Source organism: Macrobrachium rosenbergii, chromosome 18 (assembly GCF_040412425.1).
Source record: "Macrobrachium rosenbergii isolate ZJJX-2024 chromosome 18, ASM4041242v1, whole genome shotgun sequence".
NCBI classification, from domain to species: domain Eukaryota; kingdom Metazoa; phylum Arthropoda; class Malacostraca; order Decapoda; family Palaemonidae; genus Macrobrachium; species Macrobrachium rosenbergii.
Window position 1 is genome coordinate 10,135,576 of NC_089758.1, and position 27,629 is coordinate 10,163,204.

General features: G+C 35.7%; 1 protein-coding gene across 9 annotated transcripts in view; it reads left to right on the forward strand.

Moving 5' to 3' along the window:
* Positions 1 to 27,629, forward strand: part of LOC136848092 (ATP-binding cassette sub-family C member 4-like) — a 179,253-nt gene that overhangs the window by 118,299 nt on the left and 33,325 nt on the right. For 3 of the 9 annotated variants that reach the window (XM_067120277.1, XM_067120280.1, XM_067120285.1), the window contains 6 exons: positions 3,871 to 4,042; positions 4,959 to 5,158; positions 8,309 to 8,359; positions 10,251 to 10,459; positions 17,629 to 17,780; positions 18,164 to 18,310. In XM_067120277.1, coding sequence (XP_066976378.1) covers positions 3,871 to 4,042; positions 4,959 to 5,158; positions 8,309 to 8,359; positions 10,251 to 10,459; positions 17,629 to 17,780; positions 18,164 to 18,310 — 931 coding nt within the window. Of the gene's footprint in view, positions 1 to 3,870; positions 4,043 to 4,958; positions 5,159 to 8,308; positions 8,360 to 10,250; positions 10,460 to 17,628; positions 17,781 to 18,163; positions 18,311 to 19,122; positions 19,203 to 22,987; positions 23,068 to 27,629 lie in introns of all 9 variants that reach the window. The other 6 variants (XM_067120281.1, XM_067120286.1, XM_067120278.1 and 3 more) reach the window with 5 other exon arrangements.

Here is a 27,629-nt window from a genome sequence, read left to right on the forward strand (position 1 = left end):
CTGTCTGTTTCATCTTCCCAATTGCTCCTGGATGTGTCAACCTTGAGTTAGAAGGTATCTATGATATTTCATACTCTCTTTTTATGTGTAGCATTCATTCCCTTGAATTAGGATATCTGGCAGATTTTCTTGTCTTATCATACCCTTCAATATCTTTCTTATAATGATACTGTATACACTTAGGTCGCTAAGCATCTGTACATCATCTGCAGTTTGTTCTTAAACCATCAAACACACTTTTACCAGAGTAGCTGTTTTATTTAAAGGATTTATGTAGTAACTGGGCTACTGTTTTTGTTTCCCAATTTGTGTTATTGTTTTTCATATTTGCCTTTTTGTTTAAGTGTGTTATAGTATTCATTTTCTAGTCAAAGCTTTCAGCCCATTCTTATTTATTTATATAACATCATAGTTCAGTTTGTTATAACCTACCACGAAAGTCCAGTGCTCACTCCACTAACTGCAAGACAGTACTGTACTTCTCATTTTTCACCTAACTCCTTAGTAGCCAGACATGAGTTGTACTTTCCAGATTTTACAGAGTTGTCTCCCCAGTTACCATGCTGTATTATTAATTTTATAAGTGCTTTTACATGTTCAACAATGCTGTATTCTGAAGTAGTTCACTTGTAAATATTTTTACTATCATAGATGTTTCTTTAGAGTTCAGTGAGTTTAGCTTTTTGCACCTTGTAGCACTTGGATCATGTCGCTGACACATACTGTGAATACTTGTAGTTTCTCTTTTGGTATTCATAATTTCTTTTCCTTTTAATTCCATCTGTTTTTCATGGCTTGGATTGTCTTTTTGCTAGGATTTTTCATGTCTGTGTAGATTTAATATTTCTATTTCTTAGTCCTTTTGAGGTTTTCTTTACTTCATCAGTAACATGTGTGTTTCCTGTTTTTAAGGTTTTGACAATAACTTCCACTGTATTCATACGTACATGAACAGTAGTATGAATATTGGCAAATTTTTTTATGAACCTTGTAAAGCAAAATTTGCTTTTGCGCAATTTACAGTAAGTTTTTCCTTGTGCTCTGTTTTTCTTTTGTATTGTTTGTTTTTCATTTGTATTTTATTAGATTATGTAAATTAATGTTATTTATTCTGACATTGTTGCCCTTCCTTTGCTTGTGCTAACCTTTGGGGAAGTATATTATCTTAATCATGCCTTGGTGTTCTCCTTTAACAGGATGGTGAGACTTACAGTTTTTTTCGGCTGCCCTTGGGAGTACCCTTTTTTTAAGGATATGCCGATTTTCCCCTCACTAGTTGTTTCCAGCCTCTTTCTGTTGAGCAGTGCAGCAGCCTTGTGCTGATGCCACCTCATACACTGTGAAGAAGGTTCTTTACAGGGTTCCTTTCCCCTTGACATCAATCCACCACTCAGATGTGTCCTGCTGTTTATGATCTTCCTGTTATTCCTTGGATTGATTTCTGGGTCTCTTCTTTCTCCTCTTAACATGACTGATACACCTTCACTTTCAGCCTGATGAAGCCAGTGTTCAGTCTGTGAACTGGTCATGGTGAGAAGGGTATTGGTAAGGTTTATTTTTTCTTTTTTTGATGGGGGCTTCTCTTAGAACTTTCTTATATTGAGGTCCACTCTTCATGTTCTTTCTTGAGAACTCAGACTGTTTGAATTGGTAGTGAATCGCATTTCATCATTCTCATTCCTTTGCCTGCTGTCTTGCTGCTGCTGGCAGCAGCATCTTTGGTGTCATCCATTGAGATTCCTGTCTCTCATTTATGACATTTCCCTCTTTCTTTGCTTTGTAAGTCACTTATACTTAACAAGCCTGGATGATTTTTCTGCTTCTCAATTTTTTGTGTATACTTCCCTGTTTGTGCCCTTTTTTTCTTAGCTAGTGTGCTTTACTAGTCCCCTGGTACTCAGCGGCCTCTGAGTGCACAGTTGCCGTTATGTCCTCTGCTTTGGATTCTTGGTGGCCCTCAAGAGTCCTCCTATTACCACATGTTTGGAGTCATGATGTTTATTGTGCATTCCCTGCAGCTTCAACGTTCACTCATGTTTCAACATCCTCTAGTACCCAGCACTGTGCTGATGTCCTTTCAGTTTCCCATGGAATTGCCCTCATTATTTATTCCCCAGTTTCTGTCACTCCATTTTTGTTCCAATTTGGATGGAGTTTCTGCTACTGAGTGGATCTGAATTCCTTTGATGGTGTGATTGGTAGAGGTTCTGAATGTTGTTTTGGGTTGTGTTGTGGGGTGTCATTTCAATGCCACTGCATTCTTCTTCCCTGCCCAAGAGTTCCAGAATCACACCAGTAGACATCTTGGCCTTCTATACTTGTTGGCTTGGCTCCTTTTGTGTCTTGTAACACAAGTTACTTAAAAAACCAGGTTTGTCACATCTCTTATCACCTTGAAGGGTATTATCTATTTGAGTCCCTTCAGTTCTCCATGTACCCTATTCTTAGGTCATCTTTTCATCTCTTGTGTTGCCCAAGTTGTTGCAGATTCTGCTTTGTATCAAGTAACCCCTTTCCTGCTCATTCTTCATTGACTCCTTAACCTACTTCAAGTGCTTTATACATCACAGCTTTCTTTTGGAATGAATGAATGACTGTCCTCACTCTTGTTTTCCATGTTCATCTTAGACCTCCTTGCAGCTTCGTAGCTGCTTCAGGATGACTTCCTTTTGGAGATCCTTACTACATGTGGAGATGCCCTGTATATATATATATATATATATATATATATATATATATATATATATATATATATATATATATATATATATATATATATACAGGCAGTCCCCAGTTATCGGCGGGTTCCGTTCCCGACAGCGTGATGACAACCTAAAATTGCCACTAACTGAAAATTGGCAATAGCACTGATCCTGGTTAGTGGCGCCAACCGGTGATCTCGCGCCGCCGATAAGAGCACTGATAACCGGTTATCAGTGACAAAAATCTGGTTATCATTGTCACTAGACAAGCGCCAGAAACCAGATCGCCGTAACCGAGGCTGCCGATAACCGGGACAGCCTGTATTATATATATATATATATATATATATATATATATATATATATATATATATATAATATATATATATAATATATATATATATATGTATAATATATATATATATAATATATATATATAATATATATATATAATATATATATATATATATATATATATATATATATATATATATATATATATATATATATATATATATATATATATATATATATATATATATATATATATATATATATATATATATATATATATACATATATATAATATATATATATATAGACAGTATATTTAATTAATTATTTGGGTGGTGTTAAAACAAACTTGTAGTATGATGATTTTATCTTAAAGCTGAACTACATCAAGAGTAACCTCAACCAGGCATTTTCTCCAAGAAGTACAGTTTACTGTAAGTGGATTCAGTGGCTTCCCCATAAGATGAATGACCTCATACCAAATCCTATATATAGTTTTATTAACCTAGTGACATTTTAAGGGATTTTATCATGCAGTACAGTATTCTTACAAACCATCAGTCACTTACGTTCTTCCTCAAAGCCTTTCTGATCTTAAAGTCACAATTCCAAACTACTGTCAGTGACTGATTGATTGTTATGTATTTGAGAGTCAGTGTGGTGTATGCATTATTAACCTACCATTTCTCAAATGTTTGGTAGACAAACGACTGTTTTGTCCTGGTAGCATTCAAGACCATGAATGTTAGCATATATATGATTGATAATTTCTATGAAAAACTAGATTTGTGTTATAAGAACCTAGCTCTTTTTCAGAAAGGCTATGCATGTACTCGTATGCAAAGAAATAATTTATTCTGTCTTATTCTTTCAGGGCCATACAGAAGCCATCGGAAATTACAATCAGTTGGTCAATAGTGGAATTGACTTTGCCTCCTTGCTTTCAACTGGTCATGATGAGGAAACTTCATCACCTGCAAAGCAAACCAGCACTAGAAGTGAAAAGAAGAACGGCATTGTATCATCTCTTCAGGAAAGTGATAAATGTAAGTAAAGTACTTTACTGTACTGTTCTTATTTGTAAACCACTATAAAACCATATTTTATAGTGGTTTTAACTACAGTTGTGTCACTAAAGGTTACCTTATGTCCTGATTTGCCAGTGGGACCTATTTGATATACCATTTTTTGCATGATCACAATTTCCTTTCTAGCTTCCCCAGAGGAAGACTGTTATCTCATTCAAAATATCAATAGCTTCTTGGATTTCAGAGACATAGGTGTTAATTTGTTTGAGAGGGTGGTAGTAGGAAGTTCCAGTTTACCTATTCAATTTTTCCCTCTGAACATTTAAAAAAGTCGGAAACATTGCTGTATGAGGTCTCTGATCAGCAAGAAAAACACCCAAGAGGCAACATTTATACAGATAATGCGTATATTAGCAGAAGTAGCATTAGGGTGCTAAATGCCACATGATTGCAAAAATTTTTCCTTTAGGACCCCAGCATAATATATGGAATGACTTGCTTCCTTCTTTTGCCATTCATACATCATTTTTATGCAAAATGAACTTTATAGTGAAAGAATGAACTTTATATGAATGTAACTCAGTGGAAATACTTAAGATATGTTTGGTATTTCTTAACATAATGCCCAAAGCATTATATTGTCCTGGATCTCTATCTTCAGTCCTTAGATTGAGTCTTGCTTGTTAAATGTAGTAAGAGAGGTTGTATTGTAGGGTAAGGACTTCCCTGATAGTATAACCACACCAGCTTTTCAAATGAGTGCTGATTTACTGTTCCAAAAAAGTTAGTAGTATTGGATCTCAAAAACTCCCTTGTTTGATCATTAATAGCTTCTTGTTTTTCTTTGATATCAGGTTTTGTTGTGGCAAAGCATTATCTATCATATGAAAATATTAATCTACCATCTCATATTTGGTTTATTGTGTGTTTACAGTTGATTCTTCAGTTTCTCTTCATCGAAGGGTTCGTACTTTAAGTAACAGCATCAATAATACACTCAGTGGTTCAACATCTTCACTTCATGATTCTCTAACAACAGAGAACATCATCACTATTTCAGGAGTTCATCTTTCTGATTCTAATGGATCATTAAATGATAATTGCCCGGAGACTCCATCGAAAAATGCGAAAAAGGTAAAGATAGTCCAGTTTTATAGTTGTATATTACTTTTGCGGTAAAATAACATTTGCATATTTTTGTTTATTATATAGGTACAGCATTATGAAATTTGTAATTGCACATCACTGAGATTCGGTTAACATATACATACAGTATTGTCATACCTCCTGAAAGTGTAAAAGCCATAGTACAGTGAGGTTTTAGCATTAGGAATTCAGTGAGATCATTCTTCTTCATTCATTGCTGTGTACCTGAAACTTATTTACAAAGTTATATTTTACATTTTTGTGAATATCAATATTTTTTCACCATCTTGCATAGAAAACAATGCCAGTATGTGAGAGCTATTTCAAGGAAACATACATGTAAAAATACACAAGTACTGTAAATGAAATTTATGTAAAATAGCATTGAAGTAGATATTATTTGAAACATGAATATGAGATTTATGAGTTAAAGCAGGAAAACTATGACTTATCCTGATCAGACTTACGAGAATCAAATAGGCTGGAACAAGAAAAATAATACAAGCAGTTTAAGAGTTCTATATTAGAGTAGTTAAGAAGTCCTGAAATGTAAAAAAATCGCTGAAAATGAGTTATTGTCTTGGTGGTAAATGTCGTAAGAGTATTGAATAACTTTGGATTAAAGAAATGAACATAGTCATCCTTGATCAAAGCAATTAATCTTATTTCTGCAACAATTCACAAAGCTTAGGCATTTCAGTTATTGGCCACCTCAGGTACAGGTTTTTTGGGTCGTGTGTATTGTAGTGTTGTGGAAACAAAAGGTAACTTGCAGCAAACTTATCCATTAATGAATGTCAACTGCCACAATTACGCTTGTTACACTGGTACTTTGTTACTATTATGAAATAGTTATCCGGACTGCAGGTTAACATACCTAGGTCTCATATGAGTGGCCTACATGATTTATTCTTAAAAAGTATAATAGATTTTATTTATGAATTTCAATTCTTTAAAAATCTATTGATTAGATAAGCTAAAAGTGTTAAAGATTCTGATAAAATTCCATTAAGGTATTTATTTCTAAGACTTGATATTAAGTTGTTTCATGGTATTATAACAGTTGGAAATCTTTTTGCTAAAATGCTCTCAGTTCTTACATTAGAAAAAAACCATTAAACAGTTTTAATAGTATTGTGCAGTTTTTACAGCTTTTATTTCAAGGAATGACTGAAAGATGATTAATTATATGTCAAAGGTTTGTGAAATAAAATTTTAAATCTGGAGCCAAAATGTAGTGAAAAATGCCCTGTCATTCTTGCATATCTATTAATGTAGCCGAATCTATAGAGAATTCATCAGTTAGATACACCTAAGGATAGGTACTTCTGTCTACTATGTAGTTCGTACTATCTTAGAGCAGTGATCCCTGCCATTGCCTGTTTGTTTTTAACAAAGGTCATTCATGAATTTTTTTCAGGGTTAAAGCACAATATCTTGGCTAATCCTTAGAGAGGCCACAATATAATAAGAATTTTAGTAGTCAGTTGGTAGGGTTGAGTGAGAATCACAAGGGAAATCACAAAAAGGGAGATGGAGATGATTTGGACATGTCCTTACCACCACCCGAGGGAGAATAGTTGGCACCAGGAGAGTTAGAAGACATAGACCTACAGTACTTGGATAGGAAAGACATGAGTAATGGAATTTCACAGAGTCCTTTGTGTTTCCCAGCATTTTAAGTATTGATGGTGATGATGATAATATTCTAATAGATCAGTTTATCTTTAAAGTCCATGTTACTATCAGAATGATTTCACTATCAATATCTTCACTTCTGATGGAAGATTAATGGCTTGTAAAAGTTAGTAGGGGCTGTTATTATATTTAAAATTTTATATACAGTACATACTTTTAAATTACAGTATTACAAGTCTTTGTATACTGTATGTTTGATTATATTAGATGTAATCGTGAAGAAGAAAAGCATTTTAATACTGGCTTCATTACATTTTTTATGTGGCAGAGTATTAGAATTTTTGGGGTCATTGAAATTTAGGTGTACAGTACTATATACAATGCTGTTTCTAAAGTAAAAGAAAATTTGTGAAAAATATTGTGGGCAAGGACATCAGTTACTGCTGTTTGAATTAATACACCATGCTTTTATTCATGAAGGTGTCATAGACATTTATATCTAAACCCATTTAAAGTTGATGAATTAGGTGTGATACATTTTAATGGTGAAATGAGGGGATTTCTAAATCTAGTGTGCAAGTCATTAGAGATGCATGGAATCAAGGTGACTTTGTTTTAGGGTTCTTTGGAAGGGTTACACTTTACATGAATAATAAATTGCAGGAGTTCATAAAGTAAAGAGGCAGTGCATGTAAATTTTCATGCTTGATAAAGAAACTAATGAAGGAACTGAACTAAGCCTCAGAAGTGTAAATGGCATTTATATTGCTGTGTATGAAATCCATTTTTGTACTTTGTAAGCTGTGCTCTAATACAGTATCAATATGATAGGGAAAATAGTGCATGTGAATTTTCTCTGTATATTTCCCAGTGCATTAAAAGGAACTGTATGGTTTTAGAGAATGGTATACAGTTCCTTTAAAAAAATCATGTTAACATAGCCTTTAGAACAGTCACACATGTTGGTATTACTGATGCAGACTTCTAAGAATAGAATCAGTGAATTTATCCAGTTCAGTGTTTTATTAATCTGCTACATAGTTTTTTAAGGGCTTGGGTACAGTTGTGGAGGTCCCTTAGTACTATACTAAGAGTATGGTACTAAGGTTGAAAGTTTAATGATCTTTTCATAAATCTCTAATCTTAAAAGATGCTACAAATAGAGGTTAGACCTCAAATCTTAATACAAAGTTCTTTGAATTAATACTTTTCTGCTCTGTGAATTCGTGCTACAGGTAGTTTACAGTGTAACTGAATAAAAATAATTGCTAAGCCTAAGCTTGTTGTAAGTTAAATGTAAAGGAATACAGCTAATGAAAACAGTCCAGAGTTTTGTGCTTAGAACTACACTGTAACATGTCATGTGATTGATTTACTGTATTGTGATGGGTGGATGTATTGAGAAATTTCTAAGTCAGGATTGATATTATTGCATCCAAGTGAATTTGTTTTACTGCATGACTAACACCATTGCCATTTTGTTTTGACTGCTAACACCAGAGAAGTGACAGGCAACTGAACTGCATCGAGGAGGAGAAATCTCTGCCTTTGGTTGATAAATTCATTTTTATTCTTTGTGTGCCCTCTTGCATGATTTTGCTGTTGTTTGATTATGTTGTGTCTTTTAGCTTTGCGCTGTAAATGTGTATATTGTATATGTGCATCACATGCTTGCTATGGCAGATGTTATTGTGTTTTACTGCAAATTTGTCTCTCACATCTCAATTTGTGGGAAATATTTTTGATAATTTACAGGCTTTTGGTTTTGTTTGGTAACTGGATTTGTTCCAGTTAAGCGCTTTTCAACTATATTTTATTGCACTTCTTTCAAATTTTTGCTTTTAAAAATCTTTCTAAGTTGGAATGCATCAAGGTTTGTCTTGACTTTTAAGCTCTTCTAGTGACACAATATAATTTTCTATACACTCACATATTCAATTAGACTAGTATTCAGATGAGCCTGTTTTATCTTCCCTGAAAAGCAAATGGATTCTAATAGCTCTTATTATTTACCTATACAGTACTCTTAGAACAATAAATCTTTTTTTATTATAGTTATATTAAATTTACAATAAATTTGAAAGCCTCATTAATGTCCATTTACTGTAATTATTATAAAAATGATCCTTCTTAGATGTGTAATGCATTTGTGTATGTTAAGGTATACTGTATTAAGATAGGAAACTTCTACATTAGTGTAGATCAAGCATTGATTTATTTTGTATTAGCTTTTATATGGACCCACACCATTTGCTTAACAGAGTAGGGAGGATGAGTACTGTACTAAAATTCAACTAAGATCTAGGCATCAATGGCTCTTCAGTCCAGAAACAGGAGAATGTACAGTATTAGATATGCAGTACTTATACCTAATGTGATATGTTATGAGGTACTCAAAGAATAAAGTGTCCTCACTTTAACCATTTTAGATTCCTTAGGAGTCCAAAATGCAATTGCGGTGAAGCACACTCAGTTCTGGCTTAATGCTTACGAGCTTAGTGATAATTTTCTTTATCACTTGCAGGGTAAATTTATTTTCATAATATAATGCTGACCTCAGAAGCACTTGTACAATGTAGCTGGGAACAAAAATTTCTATACTGTACTAATGTAAATATTAAAAAAGTTATAAAAATGGGTAAATTTGTTATACAGCATTGAAAAGTACAATGAATGATACTCTAGTGAGTTTCATGCCTTTTATTGCATATAACTTTATAAGATGAAATAGACAAACATTTTTGATTATTCATTTAGAATAAGTTTAGTGATAGTTCATTTTGAACATCATATACTATATTTCCTTAGGATGATGTCATTTGACATCAGAATCTTATATGGTTAAGAGCAAAATACTGTATGCCTATTCATTAGTATTCCAAAATTACATTTTTCACATGCCTTGGTTGTTGTAAGTTTCCAGTTTTGCCTCTGAGCTCTTGTGGTTGAATGACAGTCACATTGCTTTGAGTTACACCTTCATTAGGATGCACAAAAAATAATTTTGCACTTTCTTCATGTGGAATGGGGTGGGTAATTTTTTTATATGTGCACACACTTTCATACCCTTTAGCAACCCAAATTTAATTCTTTCCTGGTGTAAGGAGAGTTATTGCTTAGTAAATGTCATGTATTGGTTGAATTTTTATAAGCACTTTTCATGTAAAGTTATTGAACATTTGAAAACTTTCCTTAAAGCACTCTTATTTTTTTTAACATTGGTCTTCCTGCTATAATTCAAAGTTAATGAATTTTAGTAACAAGTTTTCTGTGGTAATATTCCAATATTAAGAATTCTCCATTCTTCAAAATGTTTTGGTGTCAAGTAATTATTGGATGTTAGATACAGTTTCTGCCATTCATTTTCTAGAATTAGTGAAAAATAAGTGAGTTGTTGGCCCTTTGGAGATATTTTGTGTAATGAAAATTTTAATATTTTCAGTTGAGTGACACAGATGACAATGCAAACAATGAGCATCCAGAGAGAGAACAGCCTAACTCAGAGGTTCGATCCCAAGGGTCTGTCAAAGGAGAAGTTTATGTGAAGTATTGCCGTGCTGGAGGAAGTTGGTGTTTGATCATCATCTTGTTTACTTTGAATGTGACTACACAAGTTCTCTTCTCTGGGACAGATTATTGGCTCTCATATTGGTTAGTCTGATATACTGTACTGTCTTTTTTCATAACTGGAAGAACTTTATGAGCTATTGCTCTGTATTATACAGATATTGTAACTACATAACTTCAAAAGAAATTTAGTGTTTCTTTAGGTTACCAGTCTATCATTTCCATATAAATTATCATATTGTATAAATTTATCATAATAATATTGCATAAATTAGTGTTGTGATAATAAAATGCTTGGTTGCTGCTACCCAAGCTTTATTCAGCTCAAACACAAGTTTATCTGCAATAAGCAAAACTTCATAGCACCACTGAAAGATATATAAAACTGACTAGTTCCAAAATAAAGTGCTGGACATTGCAACATGTAAATATACAAAATGGTAATATACATCCACAAATAAAGGGGAGGAGGGTCACATGTTAATTGGATTGTCCCACCAGTCCGTTTTGTAAACAGACTTTGAGAGTGATAACAAGCAGTGACAGAAGGACAAAAGTTTGAAAGTAAAAATGACAATTGTATGAAGATCTCAGTACATATTACAACAATTATCATATTGTAAAAATTATGAAGTCACAATATTATATCTTGAACTTGTTAGACAATGCTGGGAAGTATCAAAAGTTCCCATACAGTGGCCAAAGCTCTTAAATATCTTATGCTTACCTGTATATTTTTAGCTGAGTGCTTCATAAAGGAATTACCAAACTGTACACACAGGAGACTGCCACTCACTGCTGCTAGAGGGAACTCTCTAGTCCATGATGTCTGCATACTGTTCAGTACTTTGGTGAACTAAAGTGATAGTTGTAAAGATTCAGTTTGAGGAGCTTAGATTTAATCCCACTGCAGCAAGGGCTTAATACTAAGGGAGCACAAAAATGATTTGAGTTCATTCAAATACAGTAGACAAATCTCATATTTTATTCCTGGTAAATCATCCCTCTTATGTATGATGTGATGTAGTAGCATTTCATCCACCCCAGTCAGTGTATGAATGCAACAAGATTTTAAATAATTTAGAAGTCCTAAAGGCAGTCCCCGGTTATCGGCAGCATCGGTTATCGGCGATCCGGTTTTACGGCACTTTTCTAGCGACGACGATAACCGGATTTTCGACACCCATTCCCAGTTATCATCGCTGATAACCGGTTATCGGTGCTGATCGGCGGTTACTGTATCAGCAGCACTGATTGCCGGTTATCGGCGCCGATAACCAGGAATCTGCTATTATCGGCGATTTTCGGTTATCAGCGATTTTCGGTTATCAGCGATTTTCGGTTATCACGCTGTCAGGAAAGGAACCCCTCCGATAACCGGGGACTGCCTGTATTACTATAAAGTTCATATTTTAATAGTTATTTTTATTCTCTAGCTGGATTTATCAGTGATTTTGCAGTTGTCAGGATGCTGAAAAATATGCTGTACTGTAATAGTTAAGAGAACTCCCTTGAAAATCAATAGATATGTGAGAAAATGGTTCAGGTGTCCAGTTTATTTTCATGGTGTGCTGTGAATAGTTGAGCAGTTTCTACTTTCTTTGTCAGATAATACAGAAGCAGAGATTCATTACCCATACAGGGTAGCTTCCCATATCCCAGAAGACTACATCTGTTGAATTTGTATTCTTTTGTTTCTTTTGTCATGAAGACTTCAGATTGAGCATGTTTGGGGACATTGCCACTGCAAATTGGGTGCAAAATGATTGGTTTACTGTGAACAAATGTAGTGGTTATTTGATAAGTAGTGGTTATTTGATAACCACATCAGTCATGATTGGCCGTATTTGAAGAACAGAATTCCACTAGGTGTGCCTCTTCTGATGTCGTTAAGACAAGAAGCGCAATAGCAAAAAATTGCTGTTCACATATGCAAGCATCAGACCCATTGTTAGGCAGTGATTGCCCCTCTCATTCTTTCACAATTCTGAGTCTTATTAACACATGTATCATATATCATTTACATCTGGTTCCATTTCCCATAATTAGTATTGGTATTGATTTCTCATTGTCAGCAGCATAAGAGTGTTCTTATTTCCACTTATGTTATGTATACATACAGTACTAGTGTTTGTCATTTGTGTAGTGCCTTCCCTGACCACTCATGCTGTTCCTGCTACACTGATGACCAGTCCAACTCTTTCACTACTACAGCTGCTCTTGATTCTCCCTCTGCTTCTGTTGCACTGATGACTGGTCTCACTGCTCTCTGTTCCTGCTCGTGCGATGAGCTGTTATTGCTGTACTAATAACCAGGCCTGGTATTCATTTTGTTGTTGCATCTCTTTTGACCACTGCTATTGCTGTCACTCTTTTGACCTCCAGTGCTGCTGTTGCTACTGCGTCAGTGATGTTACTGCTGTATTAGTGACCATTTCTGGCTTCAGCTCTGTTATTGTGACCAAGCCTCAGCCTTATCACAAGCCCTGAATTGTTTGCTGTAACTGTTATGGAAGCTGTTGCTTCATCTTTACCTATATGTACAGCTCCTGTACTGCCTGCTATTCCATCAGGTGCTGCTTTATCTGTACCCACATTTTAGTTCCTGGTCTGCCTGCTGCTCTGTTACCTGCCATTTCACCTGTTCTGGCTTTCTGGTAGCTTCTGTTCCACCTGTTCCTACACATACAGATCTTGGAATCCCTGATGTGCCTGCTTGTTCAGTGTGTGGTGCTTCTGGGACTGCCTGTTGCTTTTGCTGTTCTGGTAGCTACTTCTTAACTTCTTTCTGCACATTGCCTGTCGCTGGGAAAGCTGCTGCTTCATCTGTTCATATACATGCAGCTCCTGAATTGCTTGCTTCTTCAGTTGTTCTTGCACATACAGCCCCTGGTCTACCTGCTGTAGCACGAGTTCATTCACATGCAGCTCCTGGATTGCCTGCTGTTCCAGCAGTTGTTAAACCTGTTGGGGCTTATGTAGCTCTTGCTCCTGTTGCACTGATAGGAACTGCTCTGTTTGTTCCTGTACATTCAGTCACTGTGCTGCCTGCTGTTCTGGAAGTCTCTTCTTCACCTGTTCCTACACATGCAGGCTCTGGACTGCTTGTTGTTCCACTGATAGCCAACTCACCTCTTATTGCATATACAGTTCCTTCTCTGCCAGCTGTACTGGCAGCAACTGCTGCACCTGTTATGCACATATGGCTTCTGTATGGCATATTATACATGTTTCACAAGCTAAGTTTGTTGTTTCAGAAACTACTCTTGTTGCAGCATATTCAGCTTTAGCACTACATACTGTGCTTGCTGTCCTGGTGGCATTTGCTAGGTTTGTTCCACTATTACCTTTGGGTGCTGCATGACTCATGCCTTTCCAGTGATATTTTGCCATTAGTTTATAACTGCTATGCGGTTTTGCTTGATGCTTCCACTGCTGCAACAGTTCCTGCTTCTCTGGCTGTTTTGTTAGCTGCTCTCTTGGTCAGCTGATGTCTTTGTCTGCTCTGGCACTTGTTACTATGGCATGGACAAATACTTTGTGTCTGCTTTTGCTTTGGTTGGCACTGTTCCACCCATTGTTACTGCCCCTACTTGGTTTGCATGTAATGTGTGGTGCAGAGGTACACTCGTCTGTATCAAGTTTTTTCAAGGACTCATCCCCCAGGGATTGTGGCTTTCAAAGGGGAACTCGCTCAAGTTACTCATGATGTTCCCTTCTAGTTGACAGGGATTGTTGTCATAGTCACAGATCTTCACTTCAGACATTTGGGATTCTTTGGTGATTGTGAATGGGTTTCTAACACCCGTGTTGAAAAGGAAGGATTTTGACAGCAGCCCAATTGAGGTCATAACATATGTTTGGAAAAACTGACACATTTCATGCCACTCATCTTCATTGTCCCTTGCTATATCCTCTAGGAATATAATGTCCTATTCTGGATCAGCCTTTCCCAGCCAACTTGAGAAGAAATGTTCTCTGCAGTCAGCCTGTGAGCTCTGTAGGGCTTATGCCCCCATTCAGAAAGTAGGAGGCTCTTTTCCAACTACTCTTGTCACCTTGTCTTCTGCTGCCTCAGTCACTCCCAAAGATGGCTCATTTAAAATGGTCTCAGTATTTTGATCACTAGGAATGTTCCACTGAAGTAGTTGAGGAAGCAGCAAAGACAGTGCAGGAGGAGACTTATTTTTTGGCAATTATAGTCTCAAACTGAAAGGTTTTCACACTTTAGTGAGTCCATTGATCGTAAAAAGAAGCTATTGCTGCAGAGCCAAGACCAGAGGAGTTTATTCAATATAGACAGCAAGACTTCTGGGCTATTTCTCTCCGCAGAAACTGAAACCATACTTGCCTATGGTAAGCTCTGTTTGGAAGACAAAAGTACTTCTAGAGCCTGTAGTTGCCTGATGAATGCCTCTAATACCTTCAACATGCTGAATCTTAGATCCCTCAAGTTCTTTCAGTAGCTTGTATTGCCAGGATGGCAATACAACGTTCATTGTCAGCCTCCCTGTCACATTCTGAGATGGAAAGGTTCCTGTATAAATCCTGGCCATTGCCATCTGGGCAAAACTAGGTATGAGAAGTCATTGGTTGTAGAAACTGTTGACATTTTGAATGCGGAAGAGGTGTAAATCCTCAATTTAGTCTCCATCTCTACAGGGAGTAGGAGTAGTAATCATTTACTGGATGAGTTCCTGCAGCCCCTCATGTTAAGCATGGAAGCAAGAGGTCAGTGTGGTATTCATGGACATTGAAAATGCTTTCTTCTACGTTTCAGTACTGTTCCATGTGTGTTTTGCCTAGCAATTACTCCACAGGTTTCAAACCATGTGTTCACTGTAGCAGAAACCTGGATTCATGCATCCAGCTTCAGGTTGCAGATGTCTCAGGATGACTGATTAGTTGTAAGATAACATTTGGACTTCTGCAAGAATGGGTTATTTCATGCAATTTTGGCTAATGCCCGAGTCATCAGTGCACCTGGAGGAAATCAGTTTGTTTCCATCTACACAAGCAATATTCTGGAGGCAGTGGTCAACTCCCTGATAACATGATCTTGACTCCCTTTGGTTGTCCTGGAGTATCAACAACATCCGAGAAGTGGTAGCCTCTCTTAGGCACCTGTCTTCCTAGGAGAGACTGGATGAAATCTGTATGATTGAAACTTTGAAGGTACTGGGTGACTATGTGAAAATACTAGTCTAAACAAGTGATTCTTAGTTTTGTTTCCTTTATAATTTGTTTAAATTTAAATTTGCACCTGGCATCAGCAAATGAGATGTTAGATCATCGCATACCAAAATGTAAATAAACCTGTCCTCGTTGGCGAGACACTGTAGACTCTGTAGTTAGTTGGGCATTAAAATGCATTAACATGAGATGTGTGGTTTTGTTATTCCGACTCATGAAGGTAGAAAGAATGCGGAAGTCGTCAAATTAACGAAGAATACCACACTAACACATAACAGCTTTTAAAAGATGCCCACCCTATCATCATCTCAAAAATTATTCCTGTTAGTTCTTCAGTAATGGAATGACCCCAGGTACCTGACAGATGCTGGTCTTCTTGTACTGAGAGCTCTGAAACTACCTCTCTTTATGTGGTTGCATTGGCATATGGCAAAGAAGCATCCATTCTTGGTTAGTGGGTGATAGAGATTTGGTCAGAAGTAGCCATGAAATGGTACATCAGTTTGGTGGGATTGATGGCATTTCTTTTTTTATCAGTTATTTGTGGTGTTCTAGACTTTGCAACCACATACTCAAGGAACCAGACTCAAAGCCTTTTTTTTTTTTTCTTGTGGCAGAAGACTTGTTCAGCATTCTGTGCCTTAAGAAAAAGCTGTCAGTATTCGCATTTAAGGGATACAGAATGGTGCTATCTAAAATACTTTAACTCTGCCAATTGGAAGTTACTGTGCGGACCTCGGATGACTTCCAGTACCTCTTGTAAGGGCTTCCTCGTAGGACAATCCTGGCTTCTATGGGCACCTTTTTGTATCTTTTCAGCTGTTACCTAGGTAGCCTATTAGTTGATTTAAAGGTCATTACTTCATCTTCCTCAAGTCAGCTTTCCCGTTAGCTGTCTTGTCATTAAATTGTGAGAACAAGCTACCTGCTTTGTTGGACTATCACCTTCTCTGGAGGTTCATCTCTATTAGGCAGATCACTTGCTTATGACTCATTGCCAAGGTTTAGACAGCCAGTAGTCAAGATTGTACCCCTACCCATTTGTAAGCCCAGCATTATTGTGTCCCTATCTACAGAGCCACCTCCTTTGCCTAGTGATAGCTTTCCGTCACTTCTGAACAGAACAAGACTTTTGAATGTGAATGGCTGTAGATTTTTCCTGTCCACAAATCAAGAGAGAGAAAATGTTGAATGCAAAATCATCCTAAATGCAGGTTTGCAGAGCTGTCAGGCTTACCTGTGCTAACAGTACTTGTGAAAAATTAGGCACAAGGTTATGGAGTTATTCATGCCCCATCCATCCACAAGAAACAAGATTTTCTTAGATTATAAGTTTTTGCATCACATGTGAAAGATTTGTTAACTCTGTGTGTTGCTGATATATCACAAAGTACAACCTATTATGTCTTTCTCAAGGCTTTACCTCTCACAGTATCCCATGAGATTTTTGTTGACAGTTGTTTCTTGATATGAACTGTCCTCAGATTCTCCTTTACTATTATACTCAATGTACCTGTATTGAAGTTATAACTTATAACTTCTCAACCTCCTGCCTAAGAAGTGGTTCTCATTAATTACAATAGTGACATCATGAAACCATTTATATAACAAAATCATTTTTTCATATATATTAATCAGAAAGAATTACCCACCCCAACCCTTCTTTCTCAGTGTCACAATCATTTCATGGGAAAGGAATGAGAAATGTAGTTAATACCTGCCAATAAATGAGAGACATGCATGCGTGAGCAGTCATTCTAGCTGTACTGCTTCTGTCTTCAAGACAAAATGATGCATGCCTGGGTGAATTCAACAATGCAAATAAGGTTAATTATTTGTTGATGGGTTTGCACGAAAAATTTTTTCAAACAAACTATATTTTATTAAATTGCAGTTATGTAAATACTCTGTGTTTAATCCCTGTACTTAAAAATTCAGATGGTAGAAAACGGAAACTTATTCTCACATTGAATAGCATATACAGTATGAAGTTTTGAATGTGCGCACCTTGAGTTTTAGGACACTGGCTTACTCAAGTATCTGTAAGTTTGTTTTTGCAGGGCTAATGGTGAACAGAAACGAGGCCAGTTGGTGATTAATGGCAATGAGACAGAGCTTCATTACAGTGGTAATGATTCAGCTTTTTCTTATGAAGATGCTCCTATCCCCAAGGGTTATTTAGATACAATGACCAATGTTTATGTATACACTGGTAAGATTCTACTCCATTTTTAAGACATTTCTTTACATGAATACTTTGTAAGTGAAAATTTAAATTGAAATTCTTAAGTACGGAAGTGTAAGGCTTTCTTATGGTGCAGTCAGATGGATATATAATTCATTGCAGAGTATTGAATCCAGGTTTTTGTGTCAGAATGTGTGCTTAAGTGGCATAATCCAACATTATTAAAAAATTATGGAATAATTAAGCATTTATTTAAATATTTTTTATTTGTTTTTAGCATGAAAATATTGCATTGAAGTTGAAATATAAATTTGGACTTCACAGTCTTTATAGTTTAACTATGACAGTTCCAGTCATGAATAGAATGACGTTGCTGAGAAGTAGAGTAACCTCCAATTTTTACTGTTCAGGTATGATAGCTGGGTTGTTCTTCCTGTCCCTGGGACGTACAATCCTTTTCTTTGTCATGTGCATGACTGCATCTCGAACATTGCACAACCGTATGTTCAAGTCTGTGATTAGGGTGCCTATCAAATTTTTTGATACACATCCTGTTGGTAAGTACTTTATATATATATTTTTCTTGATTTAAATGTTAGCAGGTGTGTTGGTTGTATCAGGGCAAAGTACTTTTTTTCCTTATCATGCAAAGACTTTACATCCAATTTTTTGTATATTGTTGTTACTATATATATTGTACAACAGACAGTCTCCGGTTATCGGCAATCCAGTTTTACGGCGCTTGTCTAGCGATGAAAACAGCAATTTTTGGCACAGGTATGTGCCGATGTCCACTTATCGACACCGATAATCGGGTATTGGCAACAATACATACCTAACAGAGGAGTCGATCTCCGGTTATCGGTGATTTTCGCTTATCGTCACGCCGTCGGAACGGAGCCCCCCGCCAATAACCGGGGACTGCCAGTAATGATATTTGGAGAAAATTTGTTCAGGTATTATTTTGGTTATAACTCTGGAAAATTCAGTTTTTTTTTTCTCTCTCTCTTTACTAACCATCAGATGGAGCACCACTGCTCATGCAAACAATTTTCTTTTACTGTTTTTCTCTACACTAATTTTGGAACTGGAAATGTTTTTTATTTTATTTTTTTTTCAGATATTTGAGTCATATTTATGTCTGCTTTCTTGAAACTCATTTTTTATGAAAACTAAGATTTTTACCTAAATTTGGAAGGAACATCACCTTTTAAGACTGTTTATTGTACTGTATTATGAGTTACATTAGTGATGTACCTGTAGAATAAATTCTCCTTAAGATAACTGCAAAAGATAAGGAGAGCTTGTTATGAACCAAAAAGCTTGCCCTTATATATATTGAAAGTTAATTGGATTTTGCTATATTTAGGTCAGATACTTAACCGGTTCGCAAAGGATATTGGCCAGATAGATGATTTTTTACCAGGAACAATGTGGGATTTTGTTGAAGTAAGAATTCAAAATTTTGTAACTGCATGAGAATGCTCGTACCCTTTATTTTTCAAATAACATTATAGTTTATTGTATTTTTTCTTTATCTGCATTCATTCTGTGTTTGGAATGAAGTAGAAGAATGAGTAGCAGAAGACGATTTGCCTCAATAATAGAAATATTAATTTTGCACCTAGAGCTTAGTTTAATTTTTGCTCCTAGGAGATTAGCAGATCTGGCCACTGGCCTTGCCTTCTTATATTTAAGTTATTCCAGGGAATTTTATGCAGTGTCTGTTGGTTATATATGAGAATGATAGGTGTCAAGAGTTAGGCTTCAAGTTACCTAATGGGATCTTACCAGCATTTGATTAGGGATGTGTAAAGTAATTATGTTATTCATCAACTTCATATGAATTGCTTATTTATGTAATATCTCAGCATATGTTAAAATGATGTAATAAACCTTTTCAAACAGCTATGGAACACAATCTCAAAATATTGTATTTTTAGCAAAGGAAAGAGGTTAGTTCTTAGAAGTCAATATTTAGACTTACATACTGTATTCATTTTAATGAGCCATTGAAGCCTATTAAAATGTATTTGTCAACATCAAAAACATATCAGTAGCTGGAATATATCTAAAAAGATTAAAAATTAATGTAATTGAAAAGATGACACATCTGTGTGCAATTTGTTGTCAGCCAGAATCACTTTCAATATTCTTAAGGGGGCATGATGCATAAGTACTCCAGAATAATTCAAGGAACATGCAAACTTGAACCCAAGTAAGCTTTATGCATACATAAAAAAATATGATGATTCTCTGAAGGAGGTAAATTATTAAATTATTAGTTGCGTAAAGGAAAGTTGTAGACATTAAAACTGACCTTTCTCATGGCAAAAAATTCCTTTTTTTTTTTTTTTTTTTTTTTTTTTTTTTTTTTCCCTTGAGGCAGTCAGTTCCTCAGGTAAGCAAGTAAGGGTGTATTTTGTAAGATAGAAATCAATTCAAAGTAAGCTGTACTAAAAATTACATAATTACTCTCCCTTTTTACAAAGTCATCACTACATTTTACAAATCATAAAGTAAGGAGAGAAATCACATGCTATTAACCATGTTGGCATCAAGTTAACGGCTCTGTAACTTGATGCAACATCAAATTACGGCACCATAAGTGCCATTAAAGCACCGATAACGGCGACACCAACTTACAGCGGTAATCAACTTACAGCACGGCATTGGAACAGACCCCCTGCTGTAAGTGGAGGACCTGTGGGCAGAAATAGTGGCCCAAATTTAAGATATTGAGGCATGGCTCATATATGATGTTATTAAATCCTTCTTGGGTAGTAAACTTTAGGGTAAATGTTGGATGCCATAATGAGAGCTATAAAAGTTGTCATTGAGTGTCCAAGAAATGTCAGAATTGGACTAGGTATACTTTTCATCCAAATTAAGGGCAACCAGTCTTTTTGCTGAAAGTTTATATTTACATTGAGAATATGGGGACTTTGCTGTAAGTCTCCTCATCAAGGATGTAACTTCTCTTGTCAAGAAGAAGAATAAATCCGGGATAGACATTAATTTGCTGTTTGGATAAAGATTATATGGCTTGGCATGTGTCACAATAGAATTTATAGAAAATATTGTCCCTATCAGTTGTATATCTCAGATATTGCACATAAATTAGTTGACCTCGTCATACCAAAATAATTCCATGAAGGTTTTGAGATATCCTCATTAATTAAAGGACCATGTGAGGTTGGGACTTAAGAAGTGGACTTATATCTCCTTTTCATTTGTAAAAGTACAGTACCATGTACAGTACAACCATTGCAAAGTCCATGGCTTATGAGGCATATAAAGCAGCCTGAGGTAACAATTTCATGTTGATGTTCTGCCTGGGTATTCAAAGGCATGAGTCAGATGTAGTGTTCAAGTATTTGTCAAAAGAATTCACTTTAATCATGAACATCTTCACAAGAGATTTCTAATTTCCACCCATTATTACACCAACTTATGCACTTTTAATTTAATGGATAAACAGTTTTATGAGTCTTCTACGACTTAGTAATCAGAGTTTTTAGAGTCGTGCAGATTGAGGAAAGTGCCATTTAAAAGGGAATGGTATTATTACACAAGAATTTGAGCAACCCTCCACAGCCTGCAAAGCAACCCTCCACAGATTAAAATACCAGTAATTAAAAAGGAATATCTATATAAGCATCAGTATAAGCAAGAAAGCTAAGGTAGTGGCACCAGCACTCTCAAATGGTATTACAGGCTCTTCCTGAATTATGAACATATGTAAAGAATATATCCATCTAGACCAACAACACACCTTACCTAATGAAGATTTAGCAAAGGGTTGGATGAGTATGACTTTGTTGGGTAGTTCTGTTCCATCAACAAACACCAAAACCCAGGGTAAAAAGAGAAATGCATTGGATATATACTCAAAGGATAAGGTATATTATTTTTGGAACATATATAAAATTAAATGGGAGAATCATGTATTCCTAATTCCCCTGTAGACCAGTAACCCTTAAGGGTGGTTATGGGAGCCTTACTAAGTTCCTTCAAAAGAAGTCAGTCTGTCTAAAATAATGTTAGTCTTAAAAGACATATTTTCTGAGTAAGATCTGTTAATTGTTACTGAGATCACACTACTGTAATGAATTATTATTATTATAAGCAGGAATATTGTGTTGAAAACTCTTTGTGTACCTTCCAAGTTCAAATTGACAGCTGGTAGTAATTTGAAATAAAAGTGTGAGGCACTATTGTATACATAAGGAAATCTATGAGAGAGTTGTTCTTAGCAGGATAAAATACAATAAAAGAAGGTAACACATCATGTGAAGAGGTTTTTAAAATTCCCCCTTGCCATAAGCACTTATTAGAAAGAGAATGGGTGAGGGATGTTTGAAAATGTTTGATAGACTGCCTTTGTCATTGCTGCAATCTGTGCTAAAGAAAGAACAAAATGCCTTCTCCATACTATTAACAGTTTAGCAGATGACAGTAATGCAAATTGCCAAAGGTTACTGTATTTTGAAAAGACCCATAGGAACAAGAAAACCATCAGATCATCTTGCACTCCAAAACTTACAATTTTAATGTTTGTATATTGGGTGTGTAATTCAAGTTTTGTCCCCTGTTTAAGCTCAAATTTTAATTGCTGGGATGTTTGAATATAGAATTTGTATTTTCTTACAGCTTCTTCTAGATGTATAGTGCAGTAAATGTATTTTTCGTCATGTTTGTTTTTTGTAATGCATTTCTCTTGTAATGTGAAGGGAGAAATTATAAATTAATGCAAAACATAGTCCCTATGTTTTGCATTAATACAGCAGTATCATATTAAATATATGCCAAGATCTATATACATAGTGGTTTGGCATTTTTAACCAAAGATCATTACAATAAAAAACCCTTAGATCTTGAATTTTGCTGAGTGATGAATTGTCAAATTCGGTGCGTGAAACTCAAAAGTCTTGACCGGTTTCAGCAGATGCCCATTTTAATGCAGTGTGAATTATGAGAGTTCTATAATTTGTTCGTGCTTATGTAAATAATAATTTACGTTATATATCTTCATAGTATTGTATTCTGTATAATGTTTTTTTGTTAAGCACATGAAGACTAATTATTCTGAAAATCCCATATTTGTCCCTGTCCAGTTGCATGTCGTTTACAGTTTATCTCAATTTCCAATATCAGGTGAGACCAAGTGTCCGACTGTACAGAAACCATTATGCTAATTTCTTTGAATATGATACATGTTTTCAAATTCACAGGCCAGACACTGAATCGATTCTCTAAAGACATTGGGCAAATTGATGAATTGCTTCCAGGAACCATATTTGATTTTCAGACTGTAAGATAATTTATGGATTGTTTTTGGTGGAAGATTTATTTGGGTGCTGGGTTTATTCAAGGATGGCAGCATTGCTTACAATACATATGGATATTGTCAGCTCTGCATTTATTAATTATATCAGAATCACTATCTATGAGCAAGTATTGTGTAAATTGCCTTTTTCTTGTAATATGAGAAAAAGAAATATTTACAAAAAGAAATATTTTTCAAAATAGTTATGATAAGCCAGTCATAGTTGTCATAAACTACAGTAGATACTTTTAACATGTAAAAGGTTATGTCATAAGTTTTCTGAGATTTTATGATATTCGAGTTTCACCTGTCATAAAGACACCATTATTAAGTGGAAATCAGTTTTATTTTATCATACATGAAAAATTTACATCTAATATTTCACTGTAATTAAGACGTAGCTGGCAGTATCCAGATTGACTGCATATTTTTTTCAGGGTGAATAATTTGGCTTATCTGTAAATTTATGTTAGTTGCCTGATATATCATTTGCATAATAAGCTACATGAGTTTTCTCTGATAAGGTTCACAATTCTTAAGCTGGCCATACACCTGCACAACTGGCATGCTGATTTTTTAGAAGTTTGTGCAAAACGGTTACTGTACTCTTTAACATTTGTGTAATCTATCAGTGCCAGTTTTTATAAGACTGCCATGCTCTGTCATCCCATCAGGCATGTTAAGATTTCTGGTATTTTATACTAGTGGCTGTGCATAGAGGAAGAACCTCCTAATTTAACATTTTCCTTGAAATTATTGATCTCTAGCTGAGAACTGCGGTAAAGGCTCTGCAAAAAATAGGCTTTATAAAAATTAATACAAAACTACGTGGATAGTTGAAAGTAATTTAGTGATAAAAGCAAAATACTAGCTGAATTATTTTATTTATAACAGTGAAATGGTTATAACTAATTTTATATTTTAATATACTGAAAAACTATTACACCATTTTATGATGTATGAGATAATATGCTAAGGGCTAATGTTTACATAAGTTAAGACCAAATATATTTCCAGGTCAGTAATATGTACTGTACAGTAATGGTAATGATACTAATTTTTCAACACAACCATGCACACAAGGAAAAACCGGAAAGCCCATTAACATATTAAGGAATTTTCCAAAGAGTAGGATGTTCTAAAATATAGAGAAGTAAAAGAAAATGCAGATAAAAAAGTAAATTAGTAAGAAATTATTATTCATTATTGAATTATTTTTCATGATTACAAAAATATGGGATGAAACATCTGCCATCAAATAGTTTATGTATTCATGTTGGTAGTTTTCCTTTAATTTCTTCAATGATGTCAGTAAGGAATTAAGAAAACTTTCCTTGCTCAGCTTTGTCTTTACCTATAATGTATGTTTATTCTTGCAAATTCCATGGTCATCTTCCTTTTACAAGAGTGTTATTATTATTGCACTCTCTTTTACTTTGACCATTATCACAACGAGTTAAGTCAGGATAGTAGACTGCTTAAACTACTTAATAGTAAGCTCACTGCAGTTCATGTGCTCTTAAGATATTCTTAGATTAAGTCCTTAGTGTGTGGGTGGGCAATTCTTGAGCAGATTGGAGTGTATGTGCCAGTCCCTGTGAGGTGGGGCCAGGGGAGAGATAAACCCCATGCCATGCCAGTCATGTAGATTTATGGCCAACTTTAGAATTTAAATGCTTTCCAAAGGTGTGGTGTTTTAATATTTTTGGGGGAGTTCTGCTTAAAGGTTAAATCTTGGGCAAGAAGCTTTATATTCGCACCCACGCACCATTGTATATTTAATGGTAAAATTAAAAAGCATTAACTATGCTAAATTATTTCTAGATGGAGCATAACGGAACTCTAATTTTGAAGAGCATGGTCATTATTTGAAGTAACATTTCTGATGGATTCTGCCTGTTCTGCTCCGAATTGTAAGAAGTGGTGTTGGGCTATATCCTTAGGAAAATAGTTAATAAGAACATATGAATAACGCATGAAAGAAAAACTATAAGGACTTTTTCTGACTCCATTTTCCATTCTTGGGCAGGTGTAACATATTCATTTGGGTTTAGCCCCAGATTTACCCTTCTGTGATTTGTTTCATCTTTCCAGGGCTAGTTGGTGGTATTAGGTTACATACTTCATTAGCCTGTGCATTAATAGTGACATTAATAGAAGAGAAACGTAATTTTTGTTTCAAACATGCCATAGTGTTGATGCTTATTAGTGATTTTGCTAATAAAAGTATGCTTTTCTAAAAGAACATTTGTTTGTGATGCAGGTGCAAGTCATTAGTCTTATTGCTGACCAGAAACAAGCAAGTAAATGTTTATGATGAAAGTAGAACATGGCAAATGCATAATTATTTTAGGTAATTCAGAGTTAAAAATAATATAAAATTAAAATTGACAATGTGCTCTGCCAAGCAGAAAGTGAACTTTCTGACATAATTTAGATGGTACATTACTGTATATTCTTTTTATTGGCCAGGTTTTGATAAAGTACACTATTTAAAATAAATATAGGTGCCACATTAACACAGCAGTATATCAGACAACAATTAGAATTCATATATTCTTACAGCAGGGATCATTTTTACTTTCCTCACCTTGAACAAAATTCTGCAATGTGTCATTTTTTTAATCTATTTGAAGTCAAATCTTGACAGTAATTGAAAATTGCAGAAGTAAAGAAATCTAAGGAGATTTACAGAATCTAAAAGGTGGGCTGGATATATAGGCATGGAAAATATAGGGCACCAAGCAAATTAAAAAAAAACAAAACAGGATGCTCTAAAATTCTGAGTAGATTAGGCTTACATTTATTATAATAATTTTTCTGTTTTATTATAGAAAAATTCATTGATTCCTGGTCCTCTGCTAAGTTTTACTGTGATTTTGGTAATAGGAAGTATACTGTATGATTGTAATCTTTAAATTAATGCCAACCATTTATTTTAGTAGATTATCATAAAAAGATATAATTCCTCAGCTAAGCATTTTCTCAAAAACCAGTCTTCTGTAAAGGCTAAGTTGATAAGTATTATTACATTTCTTATATGGTGTTTTATCCATGAAACAGTATCCATATGAGGTACAAAGAATTGCTGAAAAGTAACAGTTCAGAACTAAGAATTCGTCTGAAGATGATAATGCTCATCCAAAGTGTGAAAGATACTCCTCTTAAGTAATTTTTGTTCATAAGCAGAACAAACCTAGGTCTTAATATTAGGATAAATCTTCTAGCGCCAGCTGGAAACTGGTAAAAAATACATACAGAATTGTAGAACAAGGTACTGGTGGCAATGGGTTTGGTTACTCGGGTGAGATAGGAGGAAACAACCGACCTACCTTCACTCAAGAACACCGTGACATATCAGATTCTTCCTTACCGCCTTACTAGGAGGACATATTACCACCCATCTTTCCAGAAGCCGGTGTTTTCCTGCCCGTTTTTCTTCTTTGATTTGCCTTTTGTAGTGCTATTCTGTGTGATTGTGCATTAGTGCTTTTATTGTGTGTTTTTGTGTTGCATTTGAACATGCAAACCTATAATTCATCCCAGCATCCTATGCCTAAGCCTCAGAGAAAATGTCCTGGGCTTGGTGGCTTCCCCTGTCCACATTTTTTGGCTTCATTTAAGAGTGACCCCCATTCTACTTGTAGCAGATACAAAGCTAATGTGTGTAACTTTACTAATCCATGTTCTGAATGTCGTTCTTGGACTCCTGAGCAGTGGAGGATTTTTGCCAAGAAGCATCAGAGGAGGAAGGAGGTACCATCTTGGAAGGGGTTTCCTCCTTCAACAACAGCTGCTTCTCAGTCTCCTTCTGGTTGCTCTTCTATGCCCAATCTTCCTCCAGTTGCTTCTTCTTCCTTGGAAGATTTTACCCCTTCCCATTCTTCCATAGCTTCGACTTTGGAAGTTTCAGGAGAGGGGTCAGGAGATATTATCTCTCTGGCTGCCCCTGCTCTCTCAAAGATGAGGTCCCCCCACCCTTGAGGGGCCGTCTTGTTCTATTCCAGGATCGGAGGCTCAAAAGATGGCTGGCATCTGAGCTTCTCTAGGCCTTCCAGGAGTACCAACCTTCAGTGGTCTATTGTCCAGCCCTGCTGATCTCCCCTTAGCTGTACCAAGAGCATCAGTTCCTGTGTTGCCACATCAGCCTTTGGTATACCCTGACCATAAGTCAGCAGCTGCAGCGGCAAATACCGTTCATGTTCTCATCTCGTCCGCCTTGACTGTTCCTGGTTCAGCAGCTCTCTTCACACCTCTGCGTATCAGAACACTGTAGTTCTGATGCTGGACAACACTACAGTGGTTGCTTATGTAAACAAATGAGGGAGCTAGTCCCTCACCAACTTCACTTGATGACGGTACTTCTCCACCAGTGGGCGACAGACCAATCAGTAGACCTCTCAGCCAGGTATATCCTGGGCAAGAGGAATGTGGTAGCCAAACAAACTGAGTCATCTGGGTCAGGTCCTGGGGACAGAGTGGTCATTACGTCAGGAGATAGCGGACAGCCTCTTCCATCTTTGGGGAAGACCATTGATAGATAAGTT